General features: G+C 48.4%; 5 protein-coding genes across 5 annotated transcripts; 2 read left to right on the forward strand and 3 right to left on the reverse strand.

Moving 5' to 3' along the window:
• Positions 1-833: 833 nt before the first annotated feature.
• On the reverse strand, positions 834-1,882 carry VFPPC_14972 (glucosamine-6-phosphate isomerase; the record flags this gene model as incomplete). The annotated part of the gene is made up of 3 exons (XM_018292736.1): positions 834-1,007; positions 1,068-1,762; positions 1,819-1,882. The coding sequence occupies 3 exons, from the start codon at positions 1,880-1,882 to the stop codon at positions 834-836; spliced, it is 933 nt and encodes a 310-aa protein (XP_018137015.1).
• A 687-nt stretch (positions 1,883-2,569) lies between these two features.
• VFPPC_14971 (glucokinase) lies at positions 2,570-4,290 on the reverse strand (the record flags this gene model as incomplete). Its single annotated transcript, XM_018292735.1, has 2 exons — positions 2,570-4,110; positions 4,164-4,290. 2 exons carry the CDS (start codon positions 4,288-4,290, stop codon positions 2,570-2,572), a joined length of 1,668 nt encoding a protein of 555 aa, XP_018137014.1.
• A 1,184-nt stretch (positions 4,291-5,474) lies between these two features.
• VFPPC_11879 (C6 finger domain-containing protein) lies at positions 5,475-6,606 on the forward strand (the record flags this gene model as incomplete). Its single annotated transcript, XM_018289930.1, has 2 exons — positions 5,475-6,321; positions 6,383-6,606. The coding sequence occupies 2 exons, from the start codon at positions 5,475-5,477 to the stop codon at positions 6,604-6,606; spliced, it is 1,071 nt and encodes a 356-aa protein (XP_018137013.1).
• Positions 6,607-6,771: 165 nt separating this feature from the next.
• VFPPC_11878 (amino acid permease) lies at positions 6,772-8,475 on the reverse strand (the record flags this gene model as incomplete). Its single annotated transcript, XM_018289929.1, has 4 exons — positions 6,772-7,503; positions 7,559-7,959; positions 8,017-8,325; positions 8,379-8,475. The coding sequence occupies 4 exons, from the start codon at positions 8,473-8,475 to the stop codon at positions 6,772-6,774; spliced, it is 1,539 nt and encodes a 512-aa protein (XP_018137012.1).
• A 1,206-nt stretch (positions 8,476-9,681) lies between these two features.
• On the forward strand, positions 9,682-12,104 carry VFPPC_12444 (Tfo1 transposase; the record flags this gene model as incomplete). The annotated part of the gene is made up of 3 exons (XM_018294655.1): positions 9,682-10,608; positions 10,660-11,325; positions 11,385-12,104. The coding sequence occupies 3 exons, from the start codon at positions 9,682-9,684 to the stop codon at positions 12,102-12,104; spliced, it is 2,313 nt and encodes a 770-aa protein (XP_018137011.1).
• Positions 12,105-17,842: the final 5,738 nt, after the last annotated feature.

Consider the following 17,842-nt stretch of genomic DNA (forward strand, 5'->3'; position numbering starts at 1 on the left):
GCTGTTGTCCACTATACCAGATCTTCTGGCAGAGTCGACAGAGACACCACTATCCGACAGATATTGCCCGGCAACTATGATGAATAGCGGGATAGCTTGGCCTCGAGAATTAATAGACTGAAGTACTGAAATCCATTGCCTATCACCTGGCTGTGCTAATTTTGGCTTAACACGTCTTTCTGAGCTTGTAACAATCATTGTGGTTGAGATTACACCCATCATAAAGCCGGTCTCATCAAAGTTGTGGAAATCGTCATCATGTATGCCGTATTTCGCGACTGTGTTGCGTACAAGCTCAAACCAAGGCTCAATTATCTTTGGATGTTCGCGTAAGGCCCTCTGGTAGTCATATTTACGCGTAAAACGTGTAGTAATCTCTTTATGGCGCTTAACGAAGTTTGAAGCCCATCGTGATCCCACGGGAGGCGCGTCGCGATCGGCGAGCAGTCGATTCGCCATATCTTGCACACCACTAAGCCAGGGGGGAAAAGATCGCGAATCTAGGTCAAGAATATATTCAACAATTGTTGATTCCTCTAGATTTGTAAGTTTCCGACAGGGCGGCATAGTATCGCGTCGTGCGGCGATTCCCTTAACACCAGCGCTAAGTGTACTATGAGGTACCATATGTCACGGTGTCAGACAAAGTTGAGGTCACATGAGATCGAGTATGACTGCGCCGAAAGTGGCAATTGTATTGAGTGAGAAGTATCTGAGGAGCAAGAACTACATTAAGAGCTGCACGGGATCCGTGCAGCTCTTTATACACAAAAGAAACCTTCTGCCAGTTTAGGCAGTAGCAGCTGCCTGGCAGGCAGCTGCCGTTGCTGATATCAATGTCTCAGTTCCGTGAGGCTGTCATTGCGTGAGGCCATGCTGTCTGGCGTCAGGTCTCCATCCTCGCAATCGCGAGCAGTTGTTCTCGGAGTCACGGGCCCGATTGACCCAGAAGCTTTCTGCTCAGCTTCATTGCCTTGTTCAGCTATCTGTTCAACCTCTTTATAATACTAGAAAATGTGGTTAGCGGATCAACTGCATGTACGAAAGAATGGGTTGGGGCGTCGTACTTTGATGGTCTTGACTCGCATCTCCAGAGTGGCATCCTCGTCTACAACGACCATACTACGCGGATGCAACTGTAGACATGACAGAGTACACCAGTGGCTGATCCCTGATTCCACAGCTTGGTGCACGGCAGACGCTTTCGCGGGTCCCGTTGCAATGATGACTACTTCTCGGGCATCCATAATGGTCTGCACACCGACTGTCAAGGCCATGCGCGGTACTGCATCTATCTCGCCGCCGAAAAATCGTGAATTTGCGAGACGCATCTCATAAGCCAGTGACTTGATCCTCGTACGACTAGCCAAACTTGAGCCTGGCTCGTTGAACGCAATATGGCCGTCAACTCCGACACCTCCAAGAAACAGTTCAATACCACCACTGGCAATGATCTTTTCTTCATAGGCGAGACACTCTGCGGCCAGGTCCGGTGCGTTTCCGTCCAGAATATTGATATTCTCCGGCTGTAAATCAACGTGGTCGAAAAAGTTTTTGTGCATGAAAGAATGGTAAGACTCCGGATGCTCGGGAGGCAATCCAACGTATTCGTCCATATTGAAAGTCACTACATGACGGAAAGTTACCTTGCCGTCACGGAATGCTTCAATGAGAGATCTGTAAATGTTCAAAGGGCTGCTACCCGTAGGCAATCCTAGGACAAATGGCTTTTCCTGCGTTGGTCCGAATTCATTGATCCTTGCTTAAATTGGGTCAGCGTGCGTTCTAGATGTGCACAATCGTGGACTAGATACTCACTAGTAATATACTGGACAACATATCGTGATGCTACTTCGGCAGTCTGACGAACAATGAGACGCATGATGCAAGGACAGTCGCGTTGCGGCACAACTCAATTGTGTCAAGGCATCAAGTGACACTGGTCTATCTATGAGTTGAGTTGGTAAGCACGCATGATTCGATGAATTGTAAGAGACCAAATCTTGATCGCTTGGATTTATTACGGCGGTTGCACATCTCTCATTTGCATTGACATCGATTAATAACACCCGGCAAACGACCGGCGGGTTCACCGGCACATTGCAAATTGAAATCCACAACCAAAAAAATCTCCGGCCCTTCGGGTGAGGCGGGCAAAGCTCGAAAGTCGTAATTTCCATTTCCTTGGCGCTCTGCACTACCAACCCTGCTTCCTCGTATTTTATGGTCTGAACTGTCAGGCTCACAAATCCACCTCACAATTTTGGTCTCGCTGATGGCATCACTAATCTCGTCACAGCTGAAAATCATCATGGATTTATTAGTAATCCAGTAGAGGCTGGTGTCACATTAAAATTGGTAGATGAAGTTATGGCTGTTGACGATGGTGCGCTCGAAATAACAGCATCCGCAATGGCTCAGGCCGGCGATTGCAACAGCATTTCATAGCGGTTTAAAACTACAGTCTAAGTGACAAACTCTAAATTCCCCATTTTGATCTACCTCCTAGCCTCAATGCTGTACCGTCACCATGGTAGATATTTGAGCACATTCTTCACATTTCCACCATTTAACGCGTAGTTGAATGTGCCATAAGAGCTGCGCCCACTAACGAACCATCGCATGTGGGACTAAGTTGGACCACTCTTGCGGCTTCTGAACCTACTTCTGGGATCTCGAGAAGTGTGCTGCGAATAGTTGAGATGAAACCTGGGTACATATTAATGACAGAGCCGTCAGTCCCTATGGCAATGCAATCTGTTTCAAGCGGGCTTGGGAAGGGATCTTCGCAAATCGATGTAGGTTTGTGTGAGTCCGACGTTCGTCGTGACTCGGCGCGTTGACGCCGCCATAGGACCCTGCGAATGGCATAGGCCGTAGACTGGATGAACGCCGAGATCTGGCGGAGCAATCGGTGAAAACACGAATCATGTTTGCGGGACTCTGTGACATCTGCTGATAATCCTGGTACTGGGTGTTGTGCTGGTAGTCGCCCAGATTGAATGATGATAGCTGCGAGCGAGGCTGCTGTCAGCCGGGCGGCACGCCTTGCTATGGCATCGGAAAGCAGGCGAATCGCGCGGCAGTCGTCTATTGACACGTTTCGAGCATCCAAGGTGTTAATAACTAATTGCAACACATTGGTCTTGTCGTCGTCTTTTACATTAGCGAGCGCTGACATGAACGATGTCTTGATGCCTCCAAGCTGATAAAGGGGGCTCTCGGTGCTGACATTCATATGGAATACACGAGCTTCGACGAGCCGAATCAATGCCCGACGGAGGATTTCTCCTAAGTAAAGCCCGGCGATCCGCTTCTCTAGCATCTGACTTCCTGGGCTTGTCGATGCAGCATCTGCAGCCATGTCATACTCTGTGGAAGGAAGTACCTTTAATTCGTCGTCAAAGCTACCCCATTCCGTGTTGATTACCATAACTGCTGCGGAGGACGATTCGCCTGAAGATGTAGCAGGGCCGAGGCGTGGAATATTACCGACATTTTCAACATAGGCAGCGTTTGTTCCGGTTCCAATTATGATTGCTGCCAATACAGCGCTTGGCCTGCTGAGGGTGTAGGAGTGGGTCAGTAAAGCACCGACACTGTCATTTGCTAAAACGCAAACTTGCACCGGCAGCTTCATCTCATCGATTGATTCCTGGAGCATCTCGCAGGGGCTCCTCCCTAGTGCAGAGGGAATATCCCATTCTTTATCCCATTGAATCAATGCCCCGTCCACGATTGATTTCTGCTCACAGGTGAAACTGAAGGCAAAGCCTAATTTATATTCCATGGCAGGTCTATGGGCAGGATCTTCTCCGTTCTCGTTGCGTCTGCGGTTTCTCTCCTCAGGAGTATCAAGAAACTCGGCAATCTTCGCCGCAATAAATCCAAAAAGAGGTTTGTAGCTGGGGTTGATTCGAACTTCTCGTGGAACCACATGCTTCGTCTGGTGCACGCTGTATTTTGCGTTGCCGTATAGCTCGACTATACTGACGCGACAGTTTGTTCCGCCGAGGTCGACTGCAAGGAAGCGCCCCTTTTCTGACCCTTGGGGGATCTTAGTCACATAAGACGGTAGCTGCCATTGCTGTTGGGTCTCAAGTCCAACTCCTACATAATGTAAGGTCGATTTCGGATTTCCAGGAGCTGGATCCAAAACTTACTCATTTGTTGCACAAAATAGGCCGTCACCCTGCGCAGGGCAGACGTGCTGAGGTCAAAACCATGAGCAATCTGCTGTGCCTCAGCTACCACGGAAGGTGGAATGGCGCTCTGAGGAACACTCGACATGATCGGTGCGATGCCGGCTTGATTGAATTGACCATTGCTGGAAGCAACTTGGGATATCTTAAGACATCCATGATGGCAAGGTTATTTCTCTGATTGCACTTGGTGCTACGTGTCTTAGTAACGTGTACTATCACTCACTTCAGGTGCGCTTCGGGATCGAGTGAGAATCTCTCCGACGACGGCAAAGTCCGGCAAATGTGCGCGGCCACACGGCATGGGTGGTGGTCCCCATAAGATAATCTCCACCAAAGAAGCCGGTTGCACTGTAACAAGGCTAGCTAGTTCACCTGGCTACATGATTCCACATGAGTTCTACTCCTGGCAAGCCTTTGGTAATTTTCCCTTCCATTTTTAAGCCGGGCCTATTAAGCTACTGCCGAGTCCTTGATTGTCCTGTTCCTAAGTTTGCCGAACTCAACATTCGGACTGACCTCTGTACATCAACAGAGCCAGCCAAAGTTCTCATGTCCGTAAACCAGAGCCCCCAAGTAGTGGCTCACCATGGCCAAGAAAGCAATCCCAAGAGGGTGCCCGTGATTGAGTCAAAGGCCCGCAAAGCTTGCAGTGAGTTCTTGATCAGAATATGTTCCATTGCGCAGCAGCTTAGGAGACGTTACTGTCAGTAAATTGTCGAAAGCAGAAGACGAGATGCGATACTGGAGTGGATAGTACCTGCCGCCGATGTCATAGAGCAGGGCTTTCATGTGTCTTCGTCCCACGAGCCAACGCCGCCCCGTTACCTGATGACCTCGACCATGGTGCAGATAAACAATTTAGAAAACACGTCCTTGACAGGTTACATGTCATTGAGGACTATCTAGGCCTCACGCCGTATGATGATTCGTTAAGTGGTCAGGATGCAGTGGACGGAAACGACATTCCCGTCCAGACTATACAGGATCCCCTCTGGACCGCTGTTTCCATCCTCCAAAGACATCATCACAATCCCCGAGATTTACCTATTTGGCATCAAAAAACGATCGAGTACCTGTGGTCATCGTAAGTGCCCATCTCCTACTAGGAGTGGCGTTATTCAGTCTAATTCGAGATATTCAAGTTTCCATGACCAAATGCCCCTTCTCCATTTCCTACCAGAAAAGCAATCGTTTACTGCACCTCATCCGATTCTTTTAGCGTCTATTTTATATTGTTCTAGCAAGCGTGGGAATGCAGATGTGACCAAAATGGCACCCCACTACTTCTCCGTGTTGTGCAATGCCATTGCTCAGCTCAGCATTCCGGATAGTGAAATTGGAGCTGTCCCGGAGATCCCCTATTTCGCAGAGGAGTGGGCATTTCAAGCAGTCCTCGGTATCATCCTTGCTGCTCTCCTTACCGAAGCCAGCATCCGCGAGGTGGGCATCTGGATTTCCATTGCATACCGCTTGATATTAGAATACTGTCCAGCACATCCTGTCGACGCATCAAGGGAGTGGAGAAAGCTTTTCAGTGGTTTGCAGATAGTCGACCTCGAGCACGCCTCGCTCCACATGTCACATCCCGTCATTCCTCTCGAGGCACCACTTTCAAGCTTACAACACCTTCATCATGACCAAATATATAAGCTTTCACGCATGATGCATACAGGTCTGAGCCAGTTTACTGGGCGGAAACTTCCTACCATCTGGTGTTCCTTCAACAGCACGCCACCACAAAGACAAGAGCCAACCTCCAACTTCACTGCAATCGATGCAGCCGTGATTAGGGACTGGGCCCGACAGCTAGATCAATGGCTTGTCGAGTTCAGTAATGCCCCAGACGGGCCCGAGGCGAGTAGCAACATCGTATTTCGACAATACGTGCTACATAGATTGGTTGTCCTATCCATATACCATCCAGCTCGAGGCTGTGACCTATGGGCTAAAGGCATCACGCTAGGCGAGCAGCAAGAATTGCTTTTGTCTGCTCGTGCGACGTTGAAACTTCACCGCCACGACGAACTAATTTGGACCAACTGGGACCTTGTTTTGATTACCTGGGCAGCCCTTATTGTATTACAAGCCACATGTGGATGTGCCGGTGAACCCGATGGTACGTTACTATATACGGAACTCTGCCCCTTGACCTCTGTATTATTGACAACCATCAAAAGACCTGACGGATGTAAAACTACACCTTGCCAAATTAGAACAGGCAAAAGACACGGATCCTGCTCTTTGGGCAAGGCTGATATCGCGACTCGAGGAGGGCTTGCGAAAATCGCAGGCCCCGGCACCCACAGAATCGAAGCAATGCGAATACGTATCAACGAATTTAGATTATTCATGGCATATTTTTGACGAAGTCAGCCTCCGCAATATTGGATTTACTGGCTAGAGTTTAATTATATTTGCTGTTTTACCTTGTCAAACTCGACCTACATTATTACAAGATATAAAGGTATATTGCAGTGCATAGATCGATTTGTTCCACCTCGACGAGAACTTGCCCTATTTGAATACCAGGTCATTGTCCAAGATCATCCAGGAAGCGTTGTAGATTTTACTCCTCCTTTGCAGCAGCGATCTTCTCTCGATAGCGCTTGGATACCACGCACCACCAACCGAAGATTAGAATTGGAAGAGAACCCACAACCACACAAGTGTAGTTCATGCTCTCCACCGCCACGGGCATAGAGTAAGGGAAGCTGAAAAACACGATTGCGAAAATAAGCCAGGCCACAGTAATGCAGTTAATTAGCCAACCCCAAATACCCATGTGGAATACGCCTTTAAACATGTTAGCTCTTCCAGTAAGCAAGTTCGTGCCGATGGGGATGAGATAGGCGATATTGTTGACAGTCACTGCCGACCCAAGCATGCTGTTGAAAGCCGTGCTGCTACCAAGGTAGATGCAGCCAAGGGCAGCGACTACGACGGTGACGAGCAGTTGGGCGTTGAATGGAACTCCGTAGCGTGTGTTGACACGAGACCAAGTCGACGAAAAAGGCATGGCACCATCGCGCGAGAAGGCCCAGAGGACACGGCCCGTGGACAGCTGCGAACCGATAGTGCACGGCCCCAAAGCGATGAAAAGAATAAAGGTCAATCCAAACGCGCCGCCAGCTGACTGCGTGACCTGCCGAAATAGCTCTGCAAGGGGCAAGCCGGTATTGGTGGTGCCAAGAGCAGAGTAGTCTTGAACGCAGAACATGAGGGCGATAAGGTAGGAGAGCCCTGTGACGAAGGCAATTACCAAAGTGATGGCGATGGCGAGGGGGGCGTTGCGGGATGGCTATATAAGGTTAGTGTTTACTTTGTGAGATTCATTTGAGCGCATCTGGGCATACATTGGGCATTTCCTCGGTAATATGGGTAACGCCATCGAGACCACCCAGGCTGTATAGTGGATTGACCAAGCCGGTAACGAAACAGATTACATTGTTCTCCCAACCCGTATTATTGATCCATGTCTTAAAAACAAACTCGGGACTTTGGCGAGTCGGCGCACAAGTAAGGACTACTATAAACACTACCAACCACCCGATCTGGAGGTAGAAAAGCGAAAACTTATTGATTGCGGGAATCAACCTGTTGCCGAAGAGTACGATGCTTGCCGTGATAAGATTAATTCCTTGATATATGATGAAAGTCTGCCAGGATTGGATTTCCAGGTCTGGCATGTAGAGTGCGATGAGTGCCATGACAGTTTGGGCGTAGATCAAGATGGTCGAGGCCGTGGTAAATATCCCTAAAGGTCTCAGTCAATATACTAATATCGTAGGCATTTATACTTGACAAAGCTTACATCCAAAGACAGTGAACCACCCGGTGAAGAAGCTGAGGATGGCACTCCATTTTTTGGGCGCCACCGCAGCTATCCAATGATACATGCCCCCCTCAGTTGGGTAGCTCGAAACGAACTCTGCAAGAGAAGCGCCAAGGAAGCATTGCAACAGAGTGACCAGGATGAAGCCATATATTATGGCACCTGGCCCACCCGCGTTGATTTCAGTAACAATTCCCAAGCCTAGACCTGTCCAGGATATTGTCGTGGTGGAAGCCAGACCGATCAGAGACAGAATGGTAAAGTGACGCTTTAGCTCCTGGGTGTGACCTGCGTGATTGGTTAGTGCTTCTCCGTCCGTCAGCAGATTTGTGAGGACAAACCCATTTGCGCGAGCCTTAGCTCATCAGTATCCAGCACATGGTCCTTTTGGTGACTAGAGACGATGGCCCCTTTCTCATCGCTGGCCGTGACTTCCATTTCACTTGCGCCGCTTGAATAGTAAAGCTTGGTACGAAAACCCGAGATAGAGGTCAATGAAGAGATGTGCCTCTCTACAAATCCAGAAGCAGCGCAAAGGTATTATAAGTTCTGGATGTGGGAGCAGCTCAAATACACGTTACCCGTAACGGGAGACATACTAGGGGGGTTCTCGAAGTAACTCCCCCGTGAGTGCGGAGCTCCACGGGGTTGACTTCAAGACCCCCTAGTAAATCCTTGTTGTGGGGATCCAATCGGGATGGAGTTGGTGCGACTGGCTGTGGCTCCGAGTTTTCACCGGATTTCACCGGTCCTGGTGGCGATACGAGTCAAGACATAGAAGATACAGAAACTGATTGGAATGCGTGACCGTGGTGTTGATAGTGGGCAACTTCGGGATTGTTCGGCCCCCTTATCTTGCAATCTTAAAATCCCCTACAGGCAATACTCGCGCCACGCCCCACTTTATTGGCACTCGTAGGACTCGCACCATCTAAAGATGGTGCTCATCACCGCTGCAGCCACTTCACCGCTACGGCCACTTTTTACCAGACCTGCCTCTCTGACTAGTAAGTATACTTAGACAAAAAAGTGTAATATCTACTTTACGCCAAAAAAGTATACTTCATATTATGATAGTAGGATAGTAAAGATAATATTCATATAGTATCATAGTAGCTGTAACGGTCCAAGTGATAGTGATGCGACCCAGTAGTACACGTACGTACGTACGTACTGTATTTTGGCCATAGTACCGTACGTACCATGCTATAGTACGTACAAGTACGTACATACAAAATTTTGTTTTCCATTTTGGGAATAGTGAACCCACTCTTGTACCATTTTTTAGCCTCAACTCTCAGATTCCACCTCAGTGCCAACACATAAAATATCACCTGTCGGTTGTAATACACCCTCCCACTCAAAATCCCCGTTGGTTGAGGCATACATGGGCAAAATTGTACGTACAACGCGTTGTACAACGCGTTGTGTAGTACGGCCCTGAATCTGTTGTACAACAACTACACATTTTGCCTGTTGTACAACTGTTGTACAACGCGCTCTGATTGGTCCAATATACTGTTCTCCCTTATCGATTATGGCCCATCTCCACCGCACCATGACTCTTCAACGCAACGCGTAGCAAGATAGCCAGCTCAAGCGCATCACTTTTACCCCCAAACTCTGTCTAAGTCGATTGATACGATGTCGGTAGCTGACGCCTCATCATTTCTGGTCTCCTCCACTCCTGCCTCATCATCCACGGGGTCTTCGGAAGTCTTTACAACACATTCTCCGGTCCAGATGAACATCTGGACCTTGTTTCGACTTCCAGTGGGCTCCGAGCAGACTCATATCATTCAGAAGGTTGGTACAAAAAGACATAAGAAGGTTCTGCACTACTGTCTCTCTTGTGAGAAGCAGAAAGCGAAGCCGATCTGGAGCAGTGCCTACACAGGCAATGCGAAGGAGCATGTCCAAAAGGTGCACAAAGCCGAGTGGAAGGAATGGTCTCGCAACCACGGCAATTCCTTGAGAACAGATGGTCCAAATCAAGCATCCATTGATAGGTATATGCAACCAGTTGGTGTCCACTGTTCGAGGCACCTAACCCTCCGGCAAGCTTTTGATAAGCCACGATTTATTAGGGCGTTTATCGCTCTTTGCGCCCGACGGAGAGTATCATTGAGCGCAACAGAGTGGCCAGAACTTCAAGAACTTATGTTAGCAGGCAACCCTACTATACAAGACCTCTTGAAGCTGTCTCGACGGACGCTTGTGCGCCTCCTTGAAAGGAACTATGTAGAGTATCGTAAGCAACTCCAGACGGCGATTCAAGACGCTGTCGGCCAGATACACTTCTCCACGGACATGTGGACATCACCTGCGCGTCGAGGACATCTCGCAATCTGTGCACAATGGGTTGATTGTGAATATAGGCTGCGGAAAGCTCTGCTAGGACTCCCTCAAGTATTGTACAGCCATAGCGGAGAGTGTCAAGCTGTGCACATCGTCAGGGTTCTCAGAAGTTACGGCATTACCACCAGAATCGGCTATCATACTGGCGATAACGCTACGTCAAATGATACTATGTTAAGAGCGTTATCAGACCATTTGATGACTGAGTACAATGTAGGTCTAATAACGCCAGCCATAGATCTAGTACACGCTGATCATGACTAGTTCAACTTCAACCCTGTTGCCTGCCGAATCCGGTGTCTCGATCATATCCTCAACCTCGCCCTTCAAGCCTTCCTACTAGCCAAGTCAAAGGAGGCTCTTAAAGCCGCTCTTAAAGCCGCTCTTAAAGCCGCACTTGACGCAATTGATCTGGCCGAAGATGCAGACCCATACGAAGTATTCTCCGCCGCGATGGGGGTGCCGATGGTGCAAAATAATGGAGATGGGGCGAGACCAAGAGAGATTGCCGAAAGGGCTAGAGGCAAAGGCAAGCAGAAAGGCTTCGAGGGCTGGGGATCGACCCCTGCACTCGAGAAGCTCCATAACCTCGCTGTGTGGCTCCGAAACAGCCCAATCCATCATGACTTATGGGAGCGAGCTATCGGTATCAGTCTAGGGATTGATAACGATACCAGGTGGTCATCGTGGTACTTTATGATTGATCGAGCGATCCGGAAGAAGAACGAGATCATCAAATTCTTACATGAACACGATGAGGCCTGTGGCCCCAACACTCTGACGCATGGGGATTGGGAGATACTGAGATGTACACACCAATTTCTCCAAGTATTCAACAGTGGCACTTTGTGGGTTGAGGGCGACCGTGCAGGCCTATCTCAGTCGCGTGAGATGATGGACGTGATTCTCGCTTTTTTTGAACAGCAGAAGGTTTGTGGCTGATCAAATATTCCTTTGGCGCGATGGACAAGCAGTTAATCTATCTGTAGAATCTATACTCATCCGGAGAGCGGAAAGATCTTCGGATGGTCCATTCCATTGAGATGGGGTGGTTCATCCTTAACAAGTACTATGAGCTCACGGACACCGTTCCGGTGTACGCTGCTGCGATGCTGCTCGATCCGTCAAAGAGAAGGCGATATCTGACCCAGAACTGGCCGGAGCAGTGGCATCAGAAAGCTCTCGATGCCACACAACGTATTTGGGAAGACAAATATAAGAATATGCCACTCACTCAGCCTGAGGAGGATGCGATGCAGGTTGATGGCTCTCTACCTTCTCCAGATAAGCCGAGAAACGAGCTGGATCGATTGAAGCTCTCTCTGCAGGTTGAATTGGCTGACCTCACGGATGAGGACGATGTGCAGCTATTTCTTAATGCCAGGCCCATCTCGATCAAACCTTTAACTCCCCTGGAATGGTGGTGTTTACCAGAACAACGACAGCGCTACCCGCGGCTCCATCGTATGGCCATCGATATACTCTCAATCCCTCCATCATCAGCAGAGCCAGAACGAACGTTTTCAGCTGCTCGTCGTACACAATCGTGGGACAGGCTTCGGATGACGGCAAACAACCTAGAAAGGCTTGAGTGTATCGGCAATTGGTTGAGAAACGGACATATTGATCTTGTACATATAATCACGGCGATTGAGGGTATGAATGAAGTGGAGGTCGAGCTAGATTTTGACTCCGACGAGATGGGATAGGTGGTTGCTATTGCGATGAAACAAAGTTTCGGAGACTCAACACCACTTCAGATCATCGTTTTAATGTCACGTGCATACAACACGTTGTACAACAGGCATACTACCATAATACAACGTGTAGTTGTAGTATGAGGCTCATACAACATTTGTTGTGTAGTTTGAGGTCATACTACAGTTGTACAATTTTGCCCATGTATGGGTTGAGGCCATCGTGCCATCCATCCAGACCTTCTTTCCATGTACATTCACAAACAATTCGAGATACGAATCTTCGAGTTCCAGCCAGTCCTTCTCCTCCAGATCCGCCCAGCGTTTTTTATGGGCATACTTCTGGTCCTTCAGACGATCTAATACACGGTCGTTCATAAAAATGAAGGCCTGCATGTCAGCATTCATGGACGTAAGGCGATTCCGAGCTTTCGTATGTATGAAATTAATAGCAGAGAAACTTCGTTCTGAGGGTACGGAGTTCGCAAGTGTGTTCATGACCTTCACCGCTACTCTAGCCAGAATCGAACCCTGGTTGAGGAGGCATTGCCAAGCCATTGCTGGCTTGAAGCCATCGTCGTACACAGCGCTGTGCTTATTGAATAAGCCGTCTGGGCCGCCCGTACGCATTCGGAAGTGTGTGAATTCGGAGAGCGCACGGTGATATTCGTTGTCCTTTTTCAGCTGTTTTCGTAAATACTCCTGTACTCGTGCAAAGACGCTGGGTGGCAGTTTCGAGTTCGGGCCTGTTGTATCGGGTCGAAGGGCGTCGGCGATCCAATGAATATCGTACGTTTGCTTATCAAGCCGTGCTTTGAATATGGCGTCAATATCGTCCCACGGAATATCTGGAAACTGATCAGCCTCTCTCATCTCAGCCCATTTGTGTTTGACTTGAAGCCAGCGATTTATAACGTATGCGATTCCAGCTCCATCAGCCTCGGAAGCGTGTTGAAAATTTTAGTGCTGTAATCGATCCGAATTATCGATCTCAGGGCCAGGATCGTTAAGATTTGATCGATAAGCTTATTGATCGATAAGCTTATTGATCGATAAGCTTATTGATCGATAAGCTTATTGATCGATTAGATCGATATCGTTAAGGTTTGCTTAGTAAGCTCATACCAGTATCAAAGGTAAACTTCAAATTTATGAAACCTGTCTAACTGCTCAATCCATGTGTAAGACAAGGGAGCTTTTGAACTTTGAGGTGCAGATCTTATACTAATTTACTTGGGCCTTACATAACCGAGGGCTCTAACTTACGTGGGCAATGATTAGCTTCATGCTTACGTGAGGATTCTCAATCCTTAACGATCTCGAGATCGATAAATCTGAGATCGATAGCTAACGATCTCGATATCGATATCGATATCGTTAAGTCTTAACGATCCAGGATCGTTTACAGCACTGGAACTTGAAATTGGTTCACAGGCTTTAGCACTGCAACCACAGTCTCGAGTTTTGGCCAGAAGCTGCTGTCTTTGATGATTCGAATCGCCTCAGGTAGCAGTACGGGGCAATCTTGAGACCGCAGCTCATCTCGCACATCTTTTCGAATAGACCAGTCTCTGGCAGGGTCTCGAGAACGAAGGAGGGAGAAAAAAGAATTGTACTGAGAACCCCAGCGTGTAATCACACTTCCCGAAGCAGCGAATTAGTGCGGCGATATGGCCAAAAAGATAGCTCGCGACTTACCTTCTAATCAGCGCGCGAGTTACCCCGTTCCACCTTATGCGCTGGCATATTCTCAATCTTTGCAGTTGTAATTTAGACCGCGAAAAAAACGTCAGAAGAGTGTTGGCGTCATTAAAGAGATCCCCGAAGAATGGAAGAAGAAGGATGTCTTTAATTAGGAGCTGGAGACCGTGAGAATCACACAGAGAGAAGTTGATATGTGAGAGCTCTGGTAATCTCCCTAGTAGATCATGTACAGAGCGCATCGTATTCTCGGTATCCGTACAGATAGAATTGATTCTGGGGAGATCTCCGCCGCACAGCTGCTGCATTTCTCTCCATATCAACTTCACCCAATTCTCCGCTGTGTGCTGTTCATCTCCCGTATCAAACGTTTTCCAGTAGAAAGCTGGGCCGTCTGGTATTTGTACCGAGAGATTAACGATTCTGTGGCCGGAGACATTATCGGAAGCGTCAAATACTATGTTGAACCATTCTGAGGTACTTATGCGCCTGAAAACCTCGTCACGGAGTTCCTGGTAGAATTCGGGGAGAATTCTTGTGATGACAGCCCGGCTAGGAGGCTTCCAGCCAGGCTTAATGCGAGTGAAGAAATAATGCCAACGGGGGCTCTCAAAGAGGCTGAAAGGGCGGCCGCCGGCGATTATAGCGGCGGCGGCATCATAGGCTAAGCTCTGACTCTCGTCTTGCGAGATATGCTGAATTCCGAGATCGGTTATCTTCTTTTGTACAGCTTCAGAATATGAGGGAAGGTAGCCAGCCTCATCTCGAACTTGACGCTCTAAGTCCCTACACATAGAAATGGGCACCCCCCACTTTTGGGCACCCACCATCGAGGCCCAAACCAGATCCTATCCGCGGCCCCTCGTTGCCAGCGCAAGCGTCAAAAATCCACGTCACGTGACACTTTTCTACTCTTCCCAGGGCCAAAAAAATTCTCGGTTAAACGGCTAAATTCAAACCGGGTTTTCATTGGCCGAAAATAAAAATGGAATCACGTGCTAGCGTGTCGGACTCAGTTATCCAATCAATCGTGTTGTGTGACATAAAGTGTGGCCCTCGGATAGTGATGTGGCCTTGTACAGTACGTGTACGTACAGTACTGTATTTTAGCCCTAGTACCGTACGTACAATGGGGTTGTACAATACAGTACATACATACAAATTTCCCCTTCCTTTTTGGGCAATAGTGAGCCCTGCCCTTGCACCATTTTTGAGCCTCAAACCTCAGATTCCACCTCAGTGCCAACACCCAATATATCACCCGTCGACTGTAATACACCCTCCCACTCAAAATCCTCATTGGTTGAGGCCATCGCGCCGTCCATCCAGACCTTCTTGCCCTGCGCATTCACAAATAACTCGAGATATGAATCTTCGAGTTCTAGCCAGTCCTTCTCCTCAAGATTCGCCCAGCGCTTTTTGTGGGCATACTTCTCGTCCTTGAGACGATCCAACACGCGGTCGTTCATAAAAATGAAGGCCTGCATGTCAGCGTGCACTGGCGTAAGGCGATTCCGAGCTTTTGTATGTATAAAACTAATAGCCGAGAAGCTTCGTTCTGAGGGTACGGAGTTCGCAAGTGTGTTCATCACCTTCACAGCTACTCTAGCCAGAATCGAGCCCTGGTTGAGGAGGCACTGCCATGCCATTGCTGGCTTAAAGCCATCGTCGTATACGGCGCTGTGCTTATTAAATAAGCCGTCTGGGCCGCCCGTACGCATTCGGAAGTGTGTGAATTCGGAGAGAGCACGGTGATACTCGTCGTTGTTTTTCAGATGTTTCCGCAAATACTCTTGTACGCGCGCAAAGACGCTAGGTGGCAGTTTCGAATTCGGACCTGTTGTGTCAGGCCGGAGGGCATCAGCGACCCAATGTATATTGTACGTTTGCTTATCAAGCCGTGCTTTGAATATAGCGTCAATATCATCCCACGGAACATCAGGAAACTGATCAGCCTCCCTCATCTCGGCCCACTTGCTTTTGATTTGCAGCCAGCGATTTACAACGTACGCGATTCCCGACTCATCAGCCTCGGAAGCGTGTTGAAAGTCGTTCACAGGCTTTAGCACAGCGATCGCAGTCTCAAGTTTTAGCCAGAAGCTGTTGTCTTTGATGATCCGAACCGCTTCGGGCAGGAGAACGGGGCACCCTTGGGATCGCAGCTCGCCTCGTACATCTTTTCGAATAGACCAGTCTCTGGCAGGGTCTCGAGAACGGAGGAGGGAGAAAAATGAATTGTACTGAGAACCCCAGCGTGTAATTACACTATTTGGTTAGTATGGGGATGTAGCCGACAGACAGCTGGCGAGTTACCTTCTGATCAGCGCGCGAGTTATTCCGTTCCACCTTGTGCGCTGGCACGTTCTCAATCTTTGCAATTGTAATTTAGACCGTGAGAAAAACGTGAGAAGTGTGGTGACGTTATCAAAGAGATCCTCAAAGAATGGAAGGAGAAGGATATCTTTAATTAAGAGCTGAAGGCCGTGAGAATCGCACAGAGAGAAGTTGACATGTGAGAGTTCTGGGAATCTCCCTAGTAAATCGTGTACCGAGCGCATCGTATTTTCGGTATCCGTACAGATAGAGTTGATTCTGGAGAGATCACCGCCGCACAGTTTTTCTGCATTTCTCTCCATATCAACTTCACCCAGTTCTCTGCTGTGTGCTGTTCGTCTCCCGTATCAAAAGTTTTCCAGTAGAAAGCTGGGCCGTCTGGTATTTGTACCGAGATATTAACGATTCTGTGGCCGGAAACATTATCGGAAGCGTCAAATATTATATTGAACCATTCTGAGCTAGTAATGCGTTGGAAAACCTCGTCAAGGAGTTCCTGATACAAGTCGGGGAGAATTCTCGTGATAGCAGCGCGGCTAGGAGGCTTCCAGCCAGGCTTAATGCGAGTGAAGAAATAATGCCAACGCCGGCTCTCGAACAGGCTGAAGGGGCGGCCGCCAGCGATTACGGCGGCGGCGGCATCATAGGCGAAACTGTTACTCTCGTCTTGCGAGATATGCTGAACTCCGACCTCGGTTATCTTCTTTTGTATAGCTTCAGAATATGGGGGAGGATGTCCAGCTTCATCTTGAGCCTGACGCTCTTGTTGCTGCTTGCCTTGCCATTTCTCACACGCAGCGAGATGCTCTTTAGGCCGCCCAATAGAAGTGGCTGCAAAGTCCTTCTGGCAGTGACGGCATCTGTATCGCTTGCTTTTCTTAGGGTTAGAGCGGCCGAGGTCAATAAACTGTCGCCAAACAAAGGCAGCGTTAGCTTTGGTGGGCGCCATCTTTTTAGCGATACCTTCAATTGGTACAAAATCAGGAGTGCGTTGAGCCATCAGAGCTTTTGTACAGCCCCGTATTTGTACGATATGACCCACAAATTCCCCTATTTGGAATATCGTACGTACGCAGTACACGTACGTACTTTTTCTTCTTGTACGTACGTACGTACAACAGTGTTGTACGAAAAGTACAACATCACTAAACCAGACAGCGACCCCAACTTCATGGGCCAATATCTCTACGGGACCAAGTCAAATTCATTTGTAATTTTCTACACATACTTTTTCATGCATAATGACTAAATATTTAGAATCTGATATTCATTATGCACTTCAGGCGATAGCAAGCGGCGGATCTATCAAGAAGGCGTCTCGAGATTGGGGGGTTCCGAGGGCCACACTTTATGTCACACAACACGATTGATTGGATAACTGAGCAACGATCGGGCAGAAGATCCCCTGTGAATCGGGCAACGAGAGACTCTTGATTTTCTATCTAAAGGAGCGGAATCATGTGAGATGAAATACTTATTGGTATACTGCTGCTTACGCAGCAGTATTACGATTTCCTACTGCCACTTTGCCACCCGCGCAATACACTTGCGTGTTCACTCAACCGAGGCAGCTTCATCTGACAATAGCATATTGTGCTTGCTTCGAATGAGCGACCTGATCTTGACACTTTATAATCGCATTCATGGCCGGGAATGCAGAAAGGATGCATTTTCTGCCCTTCAGAGGCTTACACAGACCCAAGAAAATCAGCTTA

Source organism: Pochonia chlamydosporia (assembly GCF_001653235.2).
Source record: "Pochonia chlamydosporia 170 chromosome Unknown PCv3seq00012, whole genome shotgun sequence".
Taxonomy (NCBI): domain Eukaryota; kingdom Fungi; phylum Ascomycota; class Sordariomycetes; order Hypocreales; family Clavicipitaceae; genus Pochonia; species Pochonia chlamydosporia.